We start from the raw sequence: 24,193 nt of genomic DNA, 5'->3' as shown, positions 1-24,193 counted from the left end.
ACTGCAAAAGGAATAAGGTAAATTAAGACATTGAAATTCCAACGAGGAACTAGACTCTGTAAGGCGCAGTGAGCATTCAGAACTCTTAGTGAAAGACCACAATGATTAAACAAAGTACTGGTCATAACTATGAATATGGTTAATCTTCCTACCATGGCGGTATCTATCAGGATGACTAAGCATCATAGGGAAGGCCGGGAATCCCACAGCTTTGATTTTAGCCTAATAACTACAAAGTAATATTCTAATATCAATTCCCTTTCCCAAACATCATTTCTGTTTTCCAATCAGAAATGAAGTCCTTTTAATAATTTTTCTTTTAATTACCCTTCTATTGCATTGGATCGCCTTCTAGCGGGGAAGGAAACTAATAAAGAGGCACATCTCTAAAGATACAATGTGCCCCTTTTTTATTTTAGCAAGTTATCACTACATCTATCCAATAAAATATAAGTTTTACACATGTTTAACCATACACATAAGGATAGCAAGACAACATTGGCTACTCAAAATAAAATATATTACAACACAGTATACAAATGAGCTTGATGATATGAACATACTTAACTCTTACCATTTATCAGCACTGAGAAAGTACTTCTTCAGCTTTCCTCTCCATTTATCTATACACCAGCTTATATGCTCTACATTCCACTGATTTTCAGATAGAGCATCCTTTATGTGAAATGGACCTTGCTTTGTGCGTTGCAGTTCCCTAACGTGTGCACAGCTTCCAACCACTGTAAAAGGAGTTTTGTACTTGAATAAAACAATTTTCAGAATACATAGGTAAATAAATGTCTGCTCAAAAAGTGTAATATCAAAAACTTTAAAGCACAAAAAGCAACAGACTCAAATTCCTTAAACTTCTTGATATTCAGACATATGGTATTATAAATTGGATTTGATTACAAGATTTAACTTAAAGACCAGGCACTAGGACTAGTCTTCCCTTTGAGAAATAAGGCCATTGTAGAGACAGAAGCTTCACCTTATTGTCATTGGCCAGATGAACTCTAGGACACAGTGGGAGGTGATTTGAAGTTACAAATCCTTTACCTGCAAATTAATCTTATTCCTCTCAGTACCCTTCCTATTGTAACCAAGTCAGTCAATTTTTGTACACGGTGCCCTACTCGAATATCTATTTTTTTTTACTTAATAATATATTGTTCTATAATTATATTTTTTCCATTTAATGCTAAAACACCGTTCGTTATAATGGTTATGATTTCAAATGTTTTTGTGGACAATATCTATCTTTTTTATCTAATAATTGTTTCGTATAAAGCTACATGATAGTCGTAATTTATTAGGTGTTTATTTGAAAGATAAGGCCAGGTAATGTATTGCCTTATTATAATAGAAAAAGATACAATCGTTTGAGTTTTCTGTGCAAAGCTGAATCAAGGTCATGATTTCTTCTGTGTTTTTCAAGAAGGAAAAATCTTTTGTTGGTATTATAATCCCTCTTTTGGAAGATAATGCCAGGTAATATATGGTACTTTTTATAGAAATAGATATACCGCAGCTTTATTGAAAGATATGAATGCTATAAGTCACAAACACCTAGATTGGCGTCTAGATTAGCATTCATGGCTTACCTATAGGGGGTCCTCTCAAACACCAGCTGTTTACAAATGATAGAGGATTAACTTGAAGCTTACTTGGATTGTCTTTTGGTCGAAAAGGTTGATTTTTCATTAACATTCAAGAATTCAGTGGTCTTATTTCTCTTGGTTGACTATGGTGAAGTTCTTTGGCGAAAGGGGTTGAAATGGTTAAAGGAATCAAATATTGTACTATAAACTAACCTTTCAATAGTTATATGGTTAATATTGTCATTATGCATCAAAAATTTCTTTACTAACATTCCTACAATTATTATGATCACTCGTGGCAATGGACTTTATAGCCATGTGTAGTGGAATTCATATTTGGCTTTATTTTTATGCTACGTAAAGAAAATTATATCCACTTGGGTTTTGGGGTTGTCACTGTTCATTCTTTTATACACCCTACTTTATTGTTGCAATTTTAATGATGCATCACAACATAATATTAATAACAGAATTAAGTTACAGTCTGCCTCTAGCACCAATAGTGGTAAAATATGTTTCCTTGACTGACTAATAGTCCCACCACTCTAAAACTAAGGTTTGGGTGAATTCAAGCCGGGGATATTCCCTCACATGATGTTGCCAAGTTTCAGCATACACTAAATGGGTGCGTCACCTGAGGTGCCAAATATGAATGTGTGTTGTATGTCTCACAAACTTACCACAGCTTTCTCCTCCTTTTCTTGCCTCTTGATTCAGTAAAAATGTTATTTTTATTATATAATAAATTTTTGAACGTACTTACCTGGTGGTTATATATACGGTGGAACCTCTACATACGATTGTCCCAACATACGAATTTTCCAACATACGAAGTAAAATTCGACCAAATTTCTGTCTCAACATACGAAGTGTTGCTCCAACATACGACGTAAACAATACGCTTACCCGTGGAATTTTCTCGAAAGCGTGCAGTGTAGTTTGTTGTTGACGCCGCTAGACGGCAGCACATCGGAGGGACACCAATCGAGCGTCACCTTGATCAGTCCTCTCATCGCGTGCGCATCGTGTGGTTGTCCTCTATTCGCTCAGTTTTAACAGTTTTTTATCTTGCCTTTTCACGTGTTGTTTTCTGTGTTCCGTAATCATGGGTCCTAAAAAGCTTAGTTTCGGCTCAGGAAGTAGTAGCAGTGGTGAGAAAAAGAGGAAGTCTATGCTTTCATTAGAATTAAAGCAGGAAATAATAGAAAAGCATGAGCGAGGTGTACGTGTTAGCGATCTGGCTAAACAATATGGCCGGAATATGTCGACAATCTCACCGATCATAAAACAGAAGTCAGCCATTAAATCAGTGAAACCTTCGAAGGGGATGACGATTATTTCTAAACGTCGTAGCCCTACCCTTGAAGAGATGGAACGACTTTTGTTAATATAGATCAAAGACAAGGAGATTGTTGGCGATACGATCACGGAAACGATCATTTGTGATTAGGCCAGCGCTATCTACAGTGACTTGAAGGCAGTGCGCTCTCGGGGTGACGCGGGGGAGAGTTCAGCCGATCCTACGACGGAGGAATTCAAGGCGTCTCGAGGTTGGTTCGAGAAATTTAGGAATCGGACCGGGATTCATTCAGTTGTTCGTCATGAAGAAGCTTCGAGTTCGGACACTAAGGCTGCTAAAGACTTTGTTAAAAAGTTCGAAAGCATCGTGGCGGAGGAAGGTTACGTAGAGCAGCAGGTTTTAAACTGTGATGTAACCGGTCTGTTTTGGAAAAAGATGCCTAGTCGAACGTACATTACCGCTGAAGAGAAGAAAATGCCTGGACATAAGCCAATGAAGGATCGGTTGACTCTTGCGCTTTGTGCCAACGCCAGCAGGGACTGCAAAATTAAGCCTCTGTTAGTTTCCCATTCCGAAAAACCTAGGGCATTTAAAGCACGTAGAATTAATAAAGACCTGCTACATGTTCTATGACGTTCTAATTCTAAGGCTTGGGTTACTAGGCATATCTTTGTGGAATGGGTAAACGTAGTTTTCGGCCCTGCTGTCAAGAAGTATCTTCAGGAAAGGAATTTGCCTTTGAAGTGCTTGCTTTGTTTGGACAATGCACCCGCTCACCCCCCCAGACTCGAAGATGATATCATCGAACAGTTCAAATTCATCAAGGTGTTGTATCTTCCACCGAATACCACCCCTATCCTCCAGCCCATGGACCAGCAAGTCATCTCTAATTTCAAGAAGCTGTACACCAAGCACTTATTTAAGCAGTGCTTTAATATCACACAAAGCACCAACTTAACTTTGCGTGAATTTTGGAGGAGCCACTTCAATAAGGTGCACTGCTTAAAGATCATTGATCAGGCTTGGGAGGGAGTAACTCGTCGGACTCTGAATTCCGCTTGGAAGAAGCTTTAGCCTGATGCTGTTGCTCCCAGAGATTTCAAAGGTTTTGGCCCTGAGAATGAACCTGTGCTTGCCGCCGAGGAAGACGTCGAAGAGATTGTATCCCTTGGCAAGTCCATGGGTCTGGAGGTGGATGAAGATGACATCACCGAACTCGTCGATGAGCATCACGAAGAGCTCACCACCGAGGAACTCAAGGAGCTGCAAGCCATGCAGCATGATGAGTTCCAAGCGGAGTTGAGTGAGTCGGAAGAGATCGAGGAGGTAGGCCAAATCTTAGGTATGGCGGAAATAAAACAGATGTTGCCATATCATCAACACATTGTTGATTTCATCGACAAGCATCACCCACAGAAACTTTAGATTTGCCGTGTTGTTGTGCAGTTCGATGATGTTTGCTTAACGCATTTTAAAAAAATCCTTAAAAGCAACTTTCACTTGATAGTTTCTTTAAAAAATCTCTACTAAAACGGTCTAGTGATCATGATGAAAAGAAAGAAAGTGAAGCAAAGAAAAGGAAGAACGAATCAAGTGAAAGTGATGAAAATTAAAAATAAGAAAAGAAAAATGTAAAAAAAAAATAGAAAATTATAAAAATGAAAAAGTTCACGTAGTAGTGTAAGTTAGTGTAAGTTTTCGTACACGTTATCGTACAAAGTCACCATCCCTACCTCCTCGCTGATCTTCCGTCTCCTCCTGTCGCTAAGGTAAAGTGTTACATTACAACCCGTTTTTTATTTATCATTTCATTATTATTATTCTTTTTTTGGTTTGTAATATGTATTTATTATACAGGCATTGGATTAATGTACTGTGTAATTATGTGTAGCCATTTATTAGGGATTTATTATGGGTTTTTAGGCTGAGGAACGAATTAAATCAATTACCATGTATTCTTATGGGAATATTTGCTCCAACATACGATCATTTTAACATATGAAGTAGTTTCTGGAACGAATTAAGATCGTATGTAGAGGTATCACTGTATACCTTACGTACCTGACGTCACGGCAGAAAAATTCAAAACTCGCGCCAATTGCCGATTGGATAGCCAGGTGTGCTACTCATGCGCCCCTGGCGAGGTACCCAGAAACCATTCTATTGGTGTTCATATCTTCCATGCCTCTAGTCTCTAGAGGGGAGGAGGGGGCGATTTTGATTATATATAACCACCATGTAAGTATGTTCAAAAATTTATTTTATAATGAAAATAACATTTTTAAACACAAGACTTACCAGGTGGTTATATATATAGCTGATTAACACCTTTGGTGGAGGGTTAGAGAGAGCCAATATAGTTGGAAATCTGCTTAAGAGTTTTTTAAATACAAAACAAACTTAAGGGTTCGTACCTGATAAGGAAGCTGACTTCAATGATACTCTGCCATTATGTCTGCTTTCCTTATGAGATCCAGTGGTCCTCTCAGGGGGCTGAAGATCCCTAGGAGCTGCCAACCGGTGATCACACCTCTTTGTGACAGAGCCTCCTCTAATACCCATTCCGAGGCACTCTCAAGGAACAAAAAAGACCCCCTGACAAATCAATGATAGCGGAAGACTGTCGCATCTCCACAAGACAACCATAAAAACACCAAATAAATGTTCCAAGATAAGAAAAGGTATTAGGATTATGGGAAAGTAGTGGTGGATCCTTCTTCCACTACTGTACCCGCTGCTACAAACGGTCCCAAAGAATATCGGTCATCATATAGAGTCTGAACATTTCTCAAATAGTGTGAGGCGAACACAGATTTGCTTCTCCAGAAGGTTGTGTCCATAATGCTTTGCAACAAACGATTTTGCTTGAATGCCACTAAAGTTGCCACAGCTTTTGAAGGTAAAGACACACGAAGTAACTTCATGAGTCTTTACCTTCAAAAGACTAAAGTCTGTCTCACTGCAGTGAGAATGAGCCTCTTTAATTAGAAGCCTAATAAAGTATGACAGAGCATTCTTGGACATTGGCAAGGAGGGTTTCTTCACCAAGCACCACAGTGCTTCCAACTTGCCTCTTAAATTCTTTGTTCTGTCTAAGTAAAACTTGAGGGCCCTTACTGGACATAAAACTCTCTCTAGCTCATTTCCAACCACATCCGCCAGGTGCGAAATCTGAAAGGCCTTAGGCCAAGGTTGGGAAGGGCGCTTATTCTTAGCGAGAAAACCGAATTGTAATGAGCAGATCGCTTTACTGTCCTGAAAACCCACATTTCTACTGAATGCATGGACTTCACTAACCCTCTTGGCTGTTGCCAGACTAACCAAGAAAAGGGTTTTCCTCGTGAGGTCCTTCATAGATGTAGAGTGCAGGGGTTTAAACCTGTCACTCATCAGAAATTTCAACACAACAACCAGATTCCAAGCTGGTGAATCCTGGTGCTGTTGCTTTGTTGTCTCAAAGGATTTAATTAGTTCTTGTAGATCCTTATTATTTGAAAGGTCCAGGTTTCTGTGCCTGAACACAGTCCTCAACATACTCCTGTATCCCTTGATAGTTGATGTAGAAAAACTTTGTTTCTTTCTCAGGAATAAAAGGAAATCAGCAATCTGAGCTACAGAGGTACTGGAAGAGGAAACAGAGTTGACCCTGCACCATTCCCTGAAAACTTCCCATTTGGATTGATAGACTCTGATGGTTGAAGTCCTTCTGGCTCTTGCAATCGCCCTAGCTGACTCCTTCGAAAAGCCTCTAGCTCTTGTGAGTCTTTCGGTAGTCTGAAGGTGGTTAGTCGAAGACTTTGGATATTTTGATGGTGTCTTACCAAATGGGGCTGTTTGAGTAAATCTACTCGCAAAGGGAGGCTTCTGGGAGTGTTCACCATCCATTCCAGTACCTCCGTGAACCATTCTCTTGAGGGCCAGAGGGGGGCTATCAAGGTCATTCTGGTCCCTTCGCTTGTCACAAACTTTTGAAGTACTTTGTACAGGATCTTGAAAGGAGGAAAAGCGTACACATCTAGATTTGACCAATCTAGCAGGACCGTGTCTGTGTGTACTGCCTCGAGATTTGGCACTAGGGAGCAATATGTCTCTAGTCTCTTGGTTTTTGCAGTCGCGAACAGATCTATATAAGGGCGACCAAAAAGTTTCCACAGACTCTTGCAGACCTCTAGGTGTAGAGTCCACTCCGTGGATAGGACTTGACCTTTCCTGCTGAGACCGTCTGCCAAAATCTTCTCTTCCCCTTGAATGAACCTTGTAAGTAAAATCACCTGTCTTTCCTTTGCCCAGATGAGCAGCTCTCTTGCCATCTCGCAAAGGGAAATCGAGTGTGTTCCTCCTTGTTTGGCAATGTAGGCCAATGCCGTTGTATTGTCTGCATTGACTTGTATCACCTTGTTCAGTACTGACCCTTCAAAGCTCTTCAGGGCCAAAAGAACTGCTAGCAGCTCCTTTTGATTTATGTGGAAAGACTTCTGAATCTCCGTCCACACCCCCGATGTCTCCAGTTTGCCCAGTGTTGCTCCCCAACCCGAGTCCGAGGCGTCAGAACACAACACAAGGTTTGGGCTCTTTAGTTCTAATGAGCAACCTTCCTGAAATTTGATCGGGTCGTTCCACCACTGAAGGCAGTGTCTCATTGACTCTGTGATCGGAACACACACACCTTCTCCAAATCCTTCTTGTTCCAGCAAGAGTTGAGGTGAAATTGGAGTGGTCGAAGGTTCAGCCTTCTCAGAGAGACGAACTGTTCTAAAGAGAGAGTCCCCAACAGATTCATCAACCTCCTCGCAAAACACCTCCGCTCTCTAGAAACGCACGTATCTTCTGAAGTGCTTGCTCCGTCCTTAAGGGAGACGGAAAAGCCCGAAAAACTTGACTCCGAATCATCACTCCTAAATATATAATCTCTTGAGATGGTGTCAGTGAAGATTTGTCTTTGTTGACCAGAAAACCCAATTCTTCCGTCAATTTCAAAGTTGTCTGAAGATCCTTCAGGCAGCGATCTTGAGAGTGAGCTCTTAAAAGCCAATCATCCAGGTACAGGGAGGCTCTGATGACCCTTGAGTGGAGCATCCTTGCTACATTGAGCATAAGTCTCGTAAAGACCTGTGGGGCGGTGTTGAGGCTGAAACACAGTGCTCGAAACTGAAAGACCTCTCCTTGGAAAACGAATCTCAGAAAGTGCTTGAACTTCGGATGAATCGGGATATGGAAATAAGTATCCTGGAGGTCCAGTGATACCATCCAGTCGCCTTTCCTTACCGCTGCAAGTTGTTGAGAGCACTTACGTCCAGAACTGGACGCTATCCCCCCGAGTTCTTGGGAACCAGGAAAAGGCGGTTGTAAAAGCCTGGTGACTGCCAGTCCTGTACTTTCTCTACAGCTCCCTTCTCCAACAAGAGAGACATTTGTAGCTGTAATGCTTGCCTCTTTAATTCCTCCCTGTACCTGGGAGAGAGATCCACAGGAGGTAACCTTAGAGGGGGGTTGTTTTATAAAAGGGATCCTGTAGCCCTTCCTTAGAAGCTGGACTGACCAAAGATCTGCACTCCTCTTCTCCCATGCCTTCCAGAAGATGTTTAGTCTGGCTCCTACTGCCTGAAGGCAAAAGCAGTCAGATTCTGCTTCGCCCTGTTCTTGGTCCTCTTTTCTTAGTTCCCCTTCCATCTGATCTGAAGTTACCTCTAACGGAAGGCTTTCCTCGAAAGGGCTGAGAAAACTTTGGAAAAGGAGCAACTTCTTTAGGTTTGCGGCTAACAAAAGATGATGGCAACACTTTCCTTGCCGTCTTCAAGACCAGGTCTTGAATGGCCTTCTGTGTCAACAAGGAAGAAATCTCCCTAATAAGATCTTGTGGGAACAGAGATGACGACAGTGGAGCATACAAAAATTTAGATTTCTGAAAAGATGAAACCCCCCACATAAAGAAATGAACACAACTGAGCTCTCTTTTTGAGAATACCTGCAGTAAAAATAGCTGCTAACTCATTTGCCCCGTTCCGCAACGCCTTATCCATGCAGGACATGACGTGGATTAGGTTCGAAGAGTCCCCTTCCTTGAGTGTAGACACATTTTTGCCCAATGCCCCCAGAGTCCAATCAAGGAAGTTAAATACCTCGAAGGCCCTGAAGACACCTTTGAGCAAATGGTCTAATTCAGAGGTAGACCAAAACATCTTAGTCTTCCTCATGGCCGATCTACAGGGAGCGTCTACCAGGCTTGAGAAGTCTCCCTGGGCAGAGGCAGGAACTCCCAAGCCGAGAACCTCTCCCGTATCGTACCAAATACTAGACCTAGAAGCCAACCTAGTAGGGGGAAATGCAAAGGCCGCTTTCCCTTGCTCCTTCTTGACACCCATCCAGTCTCCCATTAATTTAAGTGCTCTTTTTGATGAACGAGAGAGCACCATTTTAGTGAACAGAGACTTCCTCTTAGGCTTCCCTAGGGTAAACTCCAATGGAGGCGATCGTGGGGCCACGGGAATAAAAGACTCTGGGAACTCAAGATGAAAAATTTACATAAGTTTCCTTAAGTCTACCGAATGACTAAAAGATTTAGAGTCCTCATCTTCGGATAACTCCTCAAAGGGTTCGGAAGGTGAAAGAGGAACATCAGCTTCTTCCTCCGATAAAAAGTCATGCCACTCCTCGGAACGCTCGCGATCCGTGCGATCAGAGTTAAGAAGCATTGTATTATGATCAATGTCCTGTCTGGATGTTTGCTGTTCAACATCGCATACAAGAGGCCGCTCGATGTTACGTACTAGAGCACATTCATTCCCTGAAGAACGTTCGATGGAAGAATGCACGACGTCGCACTCGGGAGGACGCTCGCGTTCTGCTGAACGCTCGATGGGAGGACGCTTGCGCTCCGATGGACGCTCGACGGGAGGACGCTTGCGCTCCGATGGACGCTCGATGGGAGGACGCCTGGCGTCACGTTCTGGAGGACGCTCGCATTCAGCTGAACGCTCGATGGGAGGACGCTTCTGCTCTGAAGAACGCTCGATGTGAGAACGCTTGACGTCGCGCCCTGGAAGACGCTCGCGCTCTGTTTAACGCTCGATGGGAGGACGCCTGACATCACGCTCTACGTCACGTCGTGGAGGACGCTCACGTTCTGTTGAACGCTCGATGGGACGACGCTCAAGAGCACGCTCGACATCACGCCTTGCTGAACGCTTGAAAACGCTTTCAGCAGGACGAATACTATCACTGCTAAGAGCATGAACAGTACCTCGATTGGGAGTACGCTCGACTTCCTGAAAGCCAGAGCAATCAACTTCACGTGTAGAACGTTTAACTTCTCGTTCATCTCTGTGCGTCGCCGTACGCTCAACGCGTTCAGAAACTTAATCAACAAGTGTTCCCTGACTCTCCGCCTTGCGCCGTTTAGTGTTAAGAGTGGAGGATTCTGCATTATGGTAGCCTTTCATAAATGATGAAAGCTTTTGCTGCATTTCTTGCAACATCTCAAAATTAGAGTCTTGCGAAAGACTAATTGCAAGCTCGTCCTCTCCACCGCTCACAGACCGCTTAGAGCGAACAGCGGGCGAGATCCAATCTGAAGGAGGCGAAGGAGCATGAAACGATGTCACGCCTATTTCGGATAATTGCTCAACAGCAGGACTATTTCCTAAAGCCCTAGCAGAACGCTTGGAAGGCGAGCTTCCCTCAGATGAAAAGCGTTCAGGACTGCTTTCCTTATCGTCTTTCCAATAACTACAGCCTTCTTGCGATGTCCTGGAAGGACGTTGGTCAAATTTCCTCTTAAGAGGTCTAGAAGTTTGACTCTAACCTCTTTTAGGAAAATCATCCTCCAATGATGAGCCAAACATTTTAACCTCACCTTTACTACAGTAAGGGCGAACGTCCTGGGAATCGTCAAGAAGAACGCTCGAGGGAACGTCTGCTTGGTAATTAGAGCCTCTCGTTTCCTTTCGTCTTTCGACATTACTTCTCCCAGGGAGCTTGGAAGAGGTCCAGGACTAGGAGAACGACAAGCCCGAGCAGGCGTACCCTCCACAGCACGAATAACACTCACTGTACCTTTAACACTTTCACTTTTTAGCTGTTTAACATCAGCCATTAACTGCGTTCTATCCGCAGCGATGGACTCTACCTTTGTACCCAGTGCCTGGATAGCCAACATCCTATCCTTAATTGTTGGTTCATTAATGGTACTCGTAGTAGGATCTGGAACTACCACTACAGGAGAAGGAATAGGAACAGTGACATAGGAAGAGGAATCTTTAGAAGAAAGAGGAGAACTACGTCTTACCCTATCCTTTTCTAACTTTCGTATATAACGATTGAAATTCAGCCACTCATGATCAGACAAAATAAGGCATTTGTCACACCTATCATCAAGTTTGCAAACTTTACCCCTACAGTTAATACATAATGAATGAGGATCAATGGAGGCCTTTGATAAACGGGTCTTAAACCCACTAGCACACACCCTAAAACCACTAGAGGGGGTGGCCATTTTGAACTTGGAAAGAGAGATCAAATACAAGCAAGGGTAAAAAAATCAATATCCAAACATATAACTAGAGTATCCAAACAAAAAACCAATCAAGCAAGAGTCAAAAAACCATAATTATTGCACTTCACCAAAGGGACAGCAATAATCAGTCAAAAAGCAAGGAGAATATCCAACCAATGTTACTGCTAGTGCCGGCAGGGAAGATATGAATACCGATGGAATGGTTTCTGGGTACCTCGCCAGGGGCGCATGAGTAGCACACCTGGCTATCCAATCGGCGATTGGCGCGAGTTTTGAAATTTTCAGCCGTGATGTCAGGGACGCAAGCTATATATATAACCGCCAGGTAAGTCTTGTGTTTAAAATTATAAATTATTATACAAATAATAAAGTTTGTGCCTCAATTACCATAGTATATTTTGTTAATTCTGGTGACTGGTGTTGTAAGGCATGGAATACTGTATGTGTTTGCGTGCATACCAAATAATTGTAACTTACATGAAGTGAGATATCAATTACAGCATGGACATCAAAAATAATTTTCATTGCTCTTTCTCTCTCTTTCTCTCTCACTGGTTATATTCTTTACATTACATTGCAGGTATTAAAACTTGGATCTTATTTCTTTTTTAATGAAGGCTTATTCCTCTTCTCTCACTGTGAGAAATTACCATGAATCCTCCTCATCAGAAATGAGAAGGATAATGAAAGTATAAATAAAATCAGTAAATGCTGCATGTTTATGCATCATCTGCTTGACTTTCTTGACTTTGTTTTATATGCATGACAGCTTGTCTCCAGTTTTCTGCTATAATATTCTCTAGCTTCATAAATAAGTGGCTTTATATCGGCATTCCAGAATGCATTTCTAATTGAGACACTTCCTTTAAGCTAAGCTCATACCAGTTAATTGGATTATATGGACAACTCTACGACTGCTGTGTAAGGTCGTCTTATCGATGATCTGAATCTTAACAGCAGAGGTGACGTAGCGAGTCCCAAGTTCCATGAGTTCACCCTTCGGGAGACTCTCAGGTGCTGTTACACACTTCTTTTTCAGCCATTCTCTTATCGTTAGTTTACTGTTTGTACTAGTTGGTGGTTTATGTATTTTTCTTGAGTGATAAGATGCATTATCCATGACGATAATTGAAGAGGGAGAAATGTTGGGTAACAGTTGTGCCTGAAATTACTTCTCGAATGTCTCGGCATTCATCTGATTATGGTAATAGCTAAAATTTTTTGTCTTGGAATATCATGGCAGCTTTGGGAACCAATCCATTTTTGGTTCCAGCATGCAGAATAATCCGCCTTGTACCTTTTCCTTTCGATGCTTGTATGCCCTCTGCCTTTCTTGATGTACTGGTCTACCCAGCACTTAGAAACTATATAGCTCTGATTTATCCAAGTTTCTTCTAAATAGACAATAGTCTTGTAATAACTTGTGAATAGCTTCATTTCTTTCGAAACCTTTACCTCGCAGTTGCCGAGTTCCATAAAAAATCTCTGTCCACCAATACTTGTGTACCAAAATCATATTTTCTATCTTCAGAACTTTTCTTAGTTTCATGGCCACCAGGGTAAGAAAGGGTACTCTTCATTTCTGAATGGAGTTTTTAAAGAGTGGGGATTTCTTATCTTTCATAGAAATTTAAAACTTATATGCAGTACACTTTCATTGAAGTTATCCAAAAATTCAGCAGGTGTTGCACGTGGCCATTTTTTAGCAATGCTGTAAAATACAGTATGTAGGCCACATTTCTTTATTGTTGTACAAGCGCCTCGTACATTACAAGTTTACTTTCCCTTAATATGCTAAAATATTTAAGTTTATATTGTACTACCTATCTATAATGTCTTTGGCCTAAATCAGATAATTAGCACATTTCTCTTTTAGAAAAGAAGCTAACGGTGTACAAGGGTAAATCCCCAGCACTTCTCCATCCAAACCTTGGTTTTAAAGTGGTCGCACTATAGTATCGAGAATAGTAGCCCATGATGTTTTTAAATTCTTTCCTTGATAATATCTTATCAGCATAGTTTTGGCCTCTTTTCAGGGCCAGCAGAGATTGGTTCATGTATAAAACTTCTTTGTCACATGGATACAGGATAATAGTTTTAAGACATACGATATGCCAAATACAGTCAGCCCTCCTTATTCGGCAGGGGGGGGGGGGTGTGTTTAGATAGGAGACACCCACTGCACTACATTGCTTTCATATTGTTTTTACCACATTATTGTATATCATATTACTTTTCAGAGGTAATTGTACATTATTAACACAGCTTCAGTAAAAGGTAAGATGACTCATAACACGAAAGTTAGAGCCACACTGGTTTGCCTCAGTGAGCTCCAGACGGGTGTAAGGGGTCCTCAAGACATCCTGGCCCCTCGCCAAGGCCGAGTGTGAGGCAGCATGCTTTGGAGACTCGGATTCCCCCAACGAATACGACCGTTCTGTCCCAAGCCTGAGCCAGGTACATAATTGGGGGTTGACGAAGGCCTGGCCAGGCAAATGGCAATGGGTGAAATCTCCTGGTATGAGATTTGGCAAACAGGAGTACCCCGTACAGTACTTCTCTTCCTAGGGGAGCTAGACCATCTGCCCAACACTCTTAATAAAACAAAGAGTGCATGCCCTTGAGAACGGTCTCGAATGGTACTATCCTTTCTATCAAATCCACAGACCATACATTGATAGAGGGAGGAGCAGGTGTCTTGAGTCCTGGAAACAAAGGAGATGGATGTTGCCGAAGCTACTCCATCAACCTTGGAACAGATAGTGTTCGGGGCCCTGCCCATGGCCCTCGGGGGCTGTGACAAGGTGCCAGAAACCACTTGGGTGCCATCCATCCCCTCAAGAGATTGCTGGTATCACATGGAGCCCTTTCTCTATGACTACAGCCGGCCTTCCTGGACTTCTTTGCTCCCATCCTCTTCTTCATCTGAGAAGAAGTGTTGGAATCAGAGTTGGAGCACGCTTCTTCCTCTTCCTAGCAATCACTCCTGGCTCAGCAAGTAGAGTGATCGAAGTCTGAGTGACCGTCGACGACGATGCTCCCCAAAAGGGAGAAACCACACGGGTTACTTCAACAGGAGCCACAACACAGAGGAACACTGACACAGTGGGAGGAGATGGCACACTTACAAGGTCCTGTGACTGCAACGAGCAAGGCTCTTGGTACAAGCAACTGGTGCAAGGGTTGAGGCAACAGAAACAAGCGATAGGGGTAACAGTACACTTTTTACCTTTAAATTTCTTACCTTTTCCTTTGTCCTTATATTTCAAGGCCACAGGGGCTATAGCCCCTGAATCCAAACCGCACCCTTCCCCAATGGTATTACTGGGGAAATTTTCGACACAAAATTCACAGGGGGTACTGGGGGAAAGGTAGCCTTAGCTACCAACTCCCTCACAAATGTCATGGAGGGCCTACCTGAAAGACCGAAGGACGACCAAGCCTTCCCATGGTCAAATTCCTAGTCAGCAACTAGCACGATTAAAGTTGAAGAGTCTCCAGCCTTCAAAGGGAAACGATGAACACCAGGGGTTCCCCACCTTTAATCAAAACGTGAAAACTAAGCCGATGTAGATCAGATTCCTCTTGACACTTGCAGTGTACTCCCTGGACACCAACCCAGGGGCATATGCAAGGACGTAACAGCAGCAGCGGCTCCCCCTGAGGAGACAAAAATGGCAAAAGACTACCCTGAAGTCTTCTTAGGCATTGGCCAGTCCATCTCTACAAAACGCTTTGCATGCTTTCTTCCCTTCAAGGAATACACCTGCCACTGCACCGGAGGCTATGACCTACATTTAGGACATGGCAGTGATGATCCACTGCTAGTTTGGCCATAAACCAGTTGCAGCAACGTCCCTGACCCTGGCAAACACTTTCTTGCTTACAATCCATTATAATTGCATTATAATTGATCATTCACTTCCTGAAAGTTTAAATTCAAGGCAGCCGTCTGAATGTCTGTCTTGGACAGCGATCAAACCGAAAGCAAGTTATATCTGACTGGAGAGGGAGAGGGGTTCCTTGCCCCAATCCCGCCTCATTATTCAACTTGTAATGACTAATTAAAGGACTCAGATTTGTATGTCATGAGGAACAATTGTAAATATTATCGAATAGCTGCTTAGTACGTTTATTTAAAACATGGCTTTTAGTTTTAGTGGTTGGAAACAAATTTACAGAATCAATTTATTTAATTTTTCTTCTCAGTGTATCTAAATCTTATTTTAATTCTAGTTTGAATAAACTGGCATATAAAACTAAAATTACCTTTCACAGAAAAGTGACTTTAATATATAGCTAATAATATTAAATACTTTTCCAAGTTTTTCAACCATTAATCTATTTCTTTAAAATAAGGATCTCTATTATATTAGTTCCCACATTCATAGTATTGTATCCCTACAGAATCATCATTCACAAAACAGCTACCAGGATTACAGCGAGAACTAAATCATCTTCTTCAATGCTAGTGTAAAATAAATGCACAATATCAAGAATATACAGGCTAAGAGGATGGACTATTACCAGGTAATTCTACTAAAGCAATGAGTCAAGGCTCATGGTTCTTATAGTGCTGGGTCAAAGGGTTTATCTTTAATATTGAGAGGGCCATTTGCTTAGATACCTAGAAAAATAGCTTTAATTCCTGAATTTTTTCCCATAAAAATGCATGGGAAGTCTGTCTAATGTAGACCCCAAGTTCCCAACTTTTTAAAATAAATGAATTGTATTTTGCCACTGGGTCATTCATATGAAGAGAATAAGAAGTTTTAGAAAGAAGTGAAGAGAGTAAGGAAGGTTGGCTCAAGAATTGAAGAGACAGTGAAAGATGGAAATGGAAGGTTATTAAAAGGAGAGGAGGCAAGGAAAAGATGGGCGGAATATTTTGAAAGTTTACTGAATGTTGAGGATAATAGGGAGGCAGATATAATTGCTGTTGCAGGTGTTGAGGTGCCAGTGATGGGAGATGAGAATGAGAGAGAGATTACAATAGATGAAGTGAGGAGAGCACTAGATGAAACGAGAGTAGGAAAAGCATCTGGTATGGATGGTGTGAGAGTTGAGATGTTGAAGGAGGGGGGTGTGACTGTACTTGAATGGTTGGTGAGATTGTTTAATATGTGTTTTGTGTTGTCAATGGTACCAGTAGATTGGGTTTGTGCATGTATTGTACCACTATATAAGGGTAAGGGAGATGTGCATGAGTGTTGTAATTCAAGAGGTATTAGTTTGTTAAGCGTAGTTGGAAAAGTGTATGGTAGAGTAATGATTAATAGGATCAAGGATAAAACAGAGAATGCAATCTTAGAAATACAGGGTGGTTTTAGAAGAGGTAGGGGTTGTATGAATCAGATTTTTACAGTTAGGCAGAAATGCGAGAAATATTTAGCAAAAGGTAAGGAGGTGTATGTTGCGTTTATGGATCTGGAGAAAGCGTATGATAGAGTTGATAGGGAAGCAATGTGGAATGTGATGAGGTTATATGGAGTTGGTGGAAGGTTGTTGCAAGCAGTGAAAAGTTTCTACAAAGGTAGTAAAGCATGTGTTAGGATAGGAAATGAAGTGAGTGATTGGTTTCCAGTGAGAGTGGGGCTGAGACAGGGATGTGTGATGTCGCCATGGTTGTTCAACTTATACGTTGATGGAGTGGTGAGAGAGGTGAATGCTCGAGTGCTTGGACGAGGATTAAAACTGGTAGATGAGAATGACCATGAATGGGAGGTAAATCAGTTTTTGTTTGTGGATGATACTGTACTGGTTGCAGACACAGAAGAGAAGCTTGGACGATTAGTGACAGAATTTGGAAGTGTGTGTGAGAGGAGGAAGTTGAGAGTTAATGTGGGTAAGAGTAAGGTTATGAGATGTACGAGAAGGGAAGGTGGTGCAAGGTTGAATGTCATGTTGAATGGAGAGTTACTTGAGGAGGTGGATCAGTTTAAGTACTTGGGGTCTGTTGTTGCAGCAAATGGTGGAGTGGAAGCAGATGTACGTCAGAGAGTCAATGAAGGTTGCAAAGTGTTGGGGGCAGTTAAGGGAGTAGTAAAAAATAGAGGTTTGGGCATGAATGTAAAGAGAGTTCCATATGAGAAAGTAATTGTACCAACTGTGATGTATGGATCGGAGTTGTGGGGAATGAAATTGATGGAGAGACAGAAATTGAATGTGTTGGAGATGAAGTGTCTAAGGAGTATGGCTGGTGTATCTCGAGTAGATAGGGTTAGGAACGAAGTGGTGAGGGTGAGAACGGGTGTAAGAAATGAGTTAGCAGCTAGAGTAGATATGAATGTGTTGAGGTGGTTTGGCCATGTTGAGAGAATGGAAAATGGCTGTCTGCTAAAGAAGGTGATGAATGCAAGAGTTGATGGGAGAAGTACGAGAGGAAGGCCAAGGTTTGGGTGGCTGGATGGAGTGAAGGAAGCTCTGGGTGATAGGAGGATAGATGTGAGGGAAGCAAGAGAGCGTGCTAGAAATAGGAATGAATGGCGAGCAATTGTGACGCAGTTCCGGTAGGCCCTGCTGCTGCCTCCGATGCCTTAGATGACCGCGGAGGTAGCAGCAGTAGGGGATTCAGCATTATGAAGCTTCATCTGTGGTGGATAATGTGGGAGGGTGGGCTGTGACACCCTAGCAGTACCAGCTGAACTCGGTTGAGTCCCTTGTTAGGCTGGGAGGAACGTAGAGAGTAGAGGTCCCCTTTTTGTTTTTGTTTCTTTGTTGATGTCGGCTACCCCCCAAAATTGGGGGGAAGTGCCTGGGTATATGTATGTATGTATGTATTTTGCCAGCAATAAATAACTGTATTAACAATGCATTATTATATTTAATAACCCTGAGTTTAAGAATGAATTTAATATTACTAAATAGCAAATTGTGGAATTATGTCGGTGAAAGAAACCTATACAAAAATATGACATTCAATTTCATCCGCTGATATCTCTCTCTCTCTCTCTCTCTCTCTCTCTCTCTCTCTCTCTCTCTCTCTCTCTCGTGTCATACAACACATTTAAAATAGTAGAAAACACACAAACTTTGTTCCCTTAAAAAGTGTCAATTAATTAATTGTATGACAAAATATAAATTTATACTATGCATAAATCCATTTTTTATTGTAGCTCATAACACAGTACTCAATTTCATCAGCTGACCATTAGTTTTAGTGGACATTATCGCTTTCTAAAAAAATATTGATTTAAAAAAACTTAATTGTGAGTTTTTGGGGGTATAAGTAAAGAAAACATACAAACCTTGTCCAAGATCATGTATTAAGCTGCGGATATAGAAGCCTGGGCCGCAAGATACAGTCAAGGCAAAATATGGTGGATTGAATTCACTCAACTTCAACTCATAGCAGTGTACAAATCTTGGCTGTATTTCAATATCAATTCCTTCTCTGAAAATATATTATAATTTTATTACTTTACAAAATACAGTTCTACTAAATTATAGAATAGAGCACAATGCCGACAAACATGTTAAATGAAAAAACAGGTGAACTCCATATGCCGCTGACCTCACGAAATTACCTACAGTAAATAAACAATACATAGTTGTAATATAAATACCATTTTTAGTAGAGATGTGCCGATACCTTCTTGGAGCCCAATACTGATACTGATACCCAAATTCTTTTAGACCAATACCAATACCTAATTTTTTTCTAGACCGATAGCAATACCAGCCAATACTTTAGAAATTCTTTCTAATGATTACAATAACAGTATAATATTGATTTGATGACTGACTTTTCACCCTCTTCAGTGTGCGCAATACAGTGTGAGGCCTCATTAGACCTATTGAGTAAACAGTATAGGCCAAGCACTTTATGGTATCTATTTGACATAAAACAGTGTTTTAAAGATTTTTTTTTTTTAAACATGTTAAACTATGGCGATGTCCATGGCAATAACACAATCTGATCATAAATCTAATGCCTTCCCCTAAATGATGTTTTTTTTATTACTGAATATCATAATATTAGTTGAACCAGATATCTGAACTAGAAAACATAGCTCTTCACAAACAGAGTAAAGTAAAAAAAAATATTTGCATTTGGGAATTTAGTATTTGTGTGAGGAGCTAAAATGGTAGCTTTGACAAAAAAAAAAAAAATATAATAGGTTTCCATTTCCAATGCTCAATCCCACCGAATTTCTCCCTAATAGTGTTACATTCTACACATCACCCTTTGTCTTTTAGTTGTCTGTATGACTATTTCATATCACTATGCTCCATCTACTTCAGCCTCGTTGTTATAACGTGGGATGTCAAAAATGTTGGAAACTTTTAATCTGAACACAAGGAAATCTTTGATGTTCAAATAACCCAAAGTCCCAGCATCGGAGTATCGGCAATTTAAGCTAATTTTTTTATTGGCCGATACCGATACTGGTGTTGTGACAGTGGTCGATACAGATACCAGTAATCAAGAAAAAGGCTGATACTAGCAATACTGATACTATCAGCACAACAATTTGTGCATATTTTTATAGTGTCAGCTTTAAGCTGATGACAAAAATAAATTTAAAAAATCAGTATTTGTGGGTAGTTAAATGCACACAAAATGAATACTATGATACAAAATGAGTATAAATATTCTGTAATACAACAAAACCAACATTAAAAAATCATGAATTTTTATCCTTTTTTACATATACAATATGTTGTCTACTAAAATCAAAATACTCTTGCTTTGACTCACAGGTAAGGGTCCTTGAAAAAAATTGAGAAAGTGAGAAATGAGCAAAGCTTTGAATGCTTAAGTATTAGAATTTAAAGCAATCGTTTGGTATTTAAAAGGATTAGAGAAGTACCACTTGAGGATAAATTGAACCAATACATACAAAAATTGTCAATGCAATAGACTAGAGCCACTTTCGATGCCATTCATAAATGACTGAAAGAGCATCTTTTCAATCTCACTTGTATCACAAAATTTACTTTCCAATTACCTTGCCAAGTCAGAATATCTTTTTCCATCTTTTTTCAAAGCAGAATACAATGGAGGTGTTTGCTTTATCCTCCCTTCAAAATCCTTTAGTCTCTCCTGTAACATATTTTCTGTGACATGATCTGAAAGAAAGTTGAAATAGAATAATCTGTAAAAACTATAAATTTTATACAATTTGTATTTTCCTAGATTAACAAGCCCATCATTTAATGGGGTTACTTCTGGTTTCATTTTCTACAGCCAGACAATCAAAAGGCAATTGGTAGATTGCTATGTTGCGTTGCTGGGTAGCTGCTGCACATGATGGGTTATGCTTGTATCAAGCGCTTACTCACAACACTCTTCTGGTCAAAGACTTGCGGGATGGCTGGGGCAGGACCTTTGGAAAATGACTAAGGTTTGTAAATCTAAGAAAAACAAATTATATAAAATTTGCAGTTTATTCCAACGCGGAAACAAACTTCCGAGTCATTTAATGGGGAGTCTTCCTTAGGTGGGAAGAAGTCTCCGTAAGGTAAGAAATCTGCCCTTTATCTCAAGATACAATTACTATACTAATCGCAAGATATCAAGTGAATTACTTGTGAACAGTACAGCAGGCTCTTACAAGGCAGGGCCTTCTGTACTATTCAAAAGACATTTACCAGGATGAAGTGGTATGAATATTAAGTGGTTTATAATACAAATATATGCAATATACAGTATCATCAATATGTCAGCCAAACAAACCCAAGGCATCCATACTTGCATTAGGGAGATTTTAAGTGAGGACTTCAAGTTAGATTAAAATTTCCATTCGCCTTTATACTCCTAAACACCCTTATAATGTAGAGAATAACTGATGCCTGGGATAGAACCAATTACTTGTCCCATGAGAGCTCAAGTTAGACAATTTGTTGTGCAGCAACAATAGGTCCTATGGAAAAGGTGTCTAGGGACCTGTATGTGTAATCTTTAAGGTAGTTCTTCACAAAAGTGATTTGTCTCTTCCAGAATCTGCTTTTAGGACTTGAGTTACGGGGAGGTTTTTGCGAAACGTTAATGTTGTAGCAACCTCACGTATATCATGTGCTCAAGGAAGGACACCCTGAGACGCTTCCCCTGAGGAATTATAGGCTTTCATGATGATTTCTCTCAACCAAAAGGAAATGGTGTTGATGGAAACTTTCTTTTTGGAATGGCCAGTGCTCACACACAAATTAGAGATTCTGAGCCTGAGATACTATGCTTAATTAGCTCTTCAAGGAAATAGTAACATGTTATCTGGGTCATCAGTTACCTCTTTGAAAATCAGTATTGTGAGAGTCAAATCTGATATCAATAGCAACCGAATTTTAGGTTTTGGCCATAAATTCAGGAACAAAAAACAAAAATAGTTCTCTCCACCTTCTGGAATGTTACACAAGGAGATATACCATGCAGTTCACTCACTCTGTTGACTAAAGCTAAGGCAAGGAGGAAGACTGTCTTCAAGGTAAGATTTTTGTCTAAGGCTGTATGCATAGGTTCGTACAGAGCTTCCTTTAAGGCCCGTAGGACTTTAGTCACATCCCAGGAGGGGGGTTTTAGTTCTCGAAGAGGGCAAGACTGCTCGAAACTCCTCATCAAGAATCTTAGAGGTCCAGTCCTTTCAATTTGAATGCTATACTCAAGCCCGAGCGGTAGCCTTTCACCACAGCGATTGAAAAGGGCTTTTTGTTCCTTAGGAACACTAAAAAGTCTGCAATCACAGGAATAGTGGCTTTAGAGTGTAGCAATATTCCCCCTACGATACAAATCACAGAAGATTTTCCACTTGGCCTGGTAAAATGTTCAGGACGACTTTCAAAGGTATCCGGAAAGCTGCTTCGCAGTTGGTCTTGAAAAGCCTTTCTTTCGGAGGAGATGCTGGATAGTCTCCGGCTGTGAAGGGATAGGCAATGTACTGTGATGTGGAATTTTATGTGAGGTTGGCGTAGCAGGTTTGGCCCTTCTGGAAGTTCTCTTGGTATTTCCATGTGAAATTCCAGTAGGTCTGAATACAACTCCACAAGTATTACTCTAACTTGTTGGTTCTTGGTCAAGAGTACATAAAACTCTGGATTTATGACATGGCTTATTATGTCCTTTAACATCAGATGGACGTATAGTTACATTCTTAGTAGCATCATGACGTGGAGGAATACTCTCACGTGTCAAAATGGCGTCATGACGCTTAGGGGGACAACTTGCTTGGACCTGTCGGCCTGCCTAGGCAGTGGGAGGGGGGAAGACCTAATGCACAGAGACATCATCATGTCTGGATACTTTGGCAAGTTCAGAAATATGAATCTGAATCTTTGGCATGACAGTATTCTTAAAAGAGTTTCTTGGCATGGCAAGAATAGTTACACTCAACTTCCCAGCTTTAGTAAGCTTGGAAGAAGAAGCCTGCTTGGAGCATGAAGGTATTGCAAACTCTGCCGAAGCGGTCCGACCACCGTCATAGTAAAAAGATGACCAATCTCTCGACTCATTCCGGGTGCTGTTTAGAAGTGTTTTCTGCCTAGGACCCCTAGGTGAATGAAGCAAGCCTTCCTCATTAATATGAGTTGGAGACTGGTAATCAGGAACTTCCAATAAGGCTGCCTCTGTACAAGAAGAAATGATAGGCTCAACTCTATGGTCCATTTGGGAATGAGAGGATTTCACCGTTCTAATGGGAGACATTCTAAAGGGAACATCGTATCTACATACTGTAGTCTGAAAGATAGAAATCCCCACTAAGCGCACTCCTGGGGGGATGAGGGGGATCTAGACATAACAGCGTAATATGGGATAGAAGCATTAAGTGGATCTGGCTTAGGGAGTGTAGCTACTGTAGCCAGGGGATACGTGATAAAAACAGGTTCAATTTCATAATGCACATTATTAACAATAGGAGATGTGTCAATGAAATTGGAGCCATCATCCTCCGTGATAGAAAACTAAGAGGGAAGCTGACACACAGAACTTGGTGGGGATATAACATTCAACAACGAACCTACCTTTTGCTTCTCCTCACTGCTCACCAAAGGAGAGGGAGACTGATCTCTCTTGGCTCGCTTCTTCCGACGAGAACGATATTTATCCTACAGGGAGGATGATCACTTGCTACAATACTCACATGGAGATTCCAACATACATCATTTTCCTTGACATGACAGACATACCAGGTGAAGATTCACTTCTACCAGGCTCATAAAGGTTCCACAAGGGCAACCATTATGGTCAGGGCAGGAACGTAACAAATTTGGCATAGTCGAAATGTATACACTCTAACTCACAAATAATTAATATCCAAGTGACAAAAAATGCTAAAGACACAAGCAAAATAAGGGCAAAGAGCAGGCGATGCGGTTGTCTGATCGTAGGGATGAAGGCAGGGACATTAGACAGCCTCGACGGACAGAAGTGTTGTGAGTACAGTACTGTAAGTGCCTAATACAAGCGTAACCCGTCATGCGCAGCAGCTACTGAGCAACGCAGCATGGTGCAAGCTACCAATTTATTTTATATTGTCTGGCCATAGAAAACGAAATCAGAAGTAACCCCATTAAATGACTCAAAAGTTTGTATCTACATCAGAATAAATACATCATACATATACCAAGGCACTTCCCCCAATTTTGGGGGGTAGCTGACATCAAACAAATGAAACAGGAAAAGGGGACCTCTCCTCTCTATATTCCTCCTAGCCTGACAAGGGACTCAACTGAGTTCAGCAGGTACTGCTAGGGGTGCCACAGGCACCCCCCCTCCCCCATTATCCACCACAGATGAAGCTTCATAACGCTGAATCCCCTACTGCTCCTACCTCCGCGGTCTTCCAA

General features: G+C 41.2%; 1 protein-coding gene across 4 annotated transcripts in view; it reads right to left on the bottom strand.

The window, feature by feature from the left end:
- The window catches only part of LOC137650516 (pseudouridylate synthase TRUB1-like), a 76,595-nt gene that overhangs the window by 5,573 nt on the left and 46,829 nt on the right, over positions 1 to 24,193 (bottom strand). For 3 of the 4 annotated variants that reach the window (XM_068383738.1, XM_068383739.1, XM_068383737.1), the window contains exons 5-7: positions 20,365 to 20,485; positions 18,661 to 18,806; positions 575 to 740 (exon numbers count right to left, since the gene is read on the bottom strand). In XM_068383738.1, coding sequence (XP_068239839.1) covers positions 575 to 740; positions 18,661 to 18,806; positions 20,365 to 20,485 — 433 coding nt within the window. Of the gene's footprint in view, positions 1 to 507; positions 741 to 18,660; positions 18,807 to 20,364; positions 20,486 to 24,193 lie in introns of those variants that run through there. The other variant, XM_068383740.1, reaches the window with a different exon arrangement.

The sequence above is a fragment of the Palaemon carinicauda genome, chromosome 12 (genome assembly GCF_036898095.1).
Source record: "Palaemon carinicauda isolate YSFRI2023 chromosome 12, ASM3689809v2, whole genome shotgun sequence".
In the NCBI taxonomy this organism is placed as follows: Eukaryota; Metazoa; Arthropoda; class Malacostraca; order Decapoda; family Palaemonidae; genus Palaemon; species Palaemon carinicauda.
This window is presented reverse-complemented; position numbering and strand designations above follow the sequence as displayed.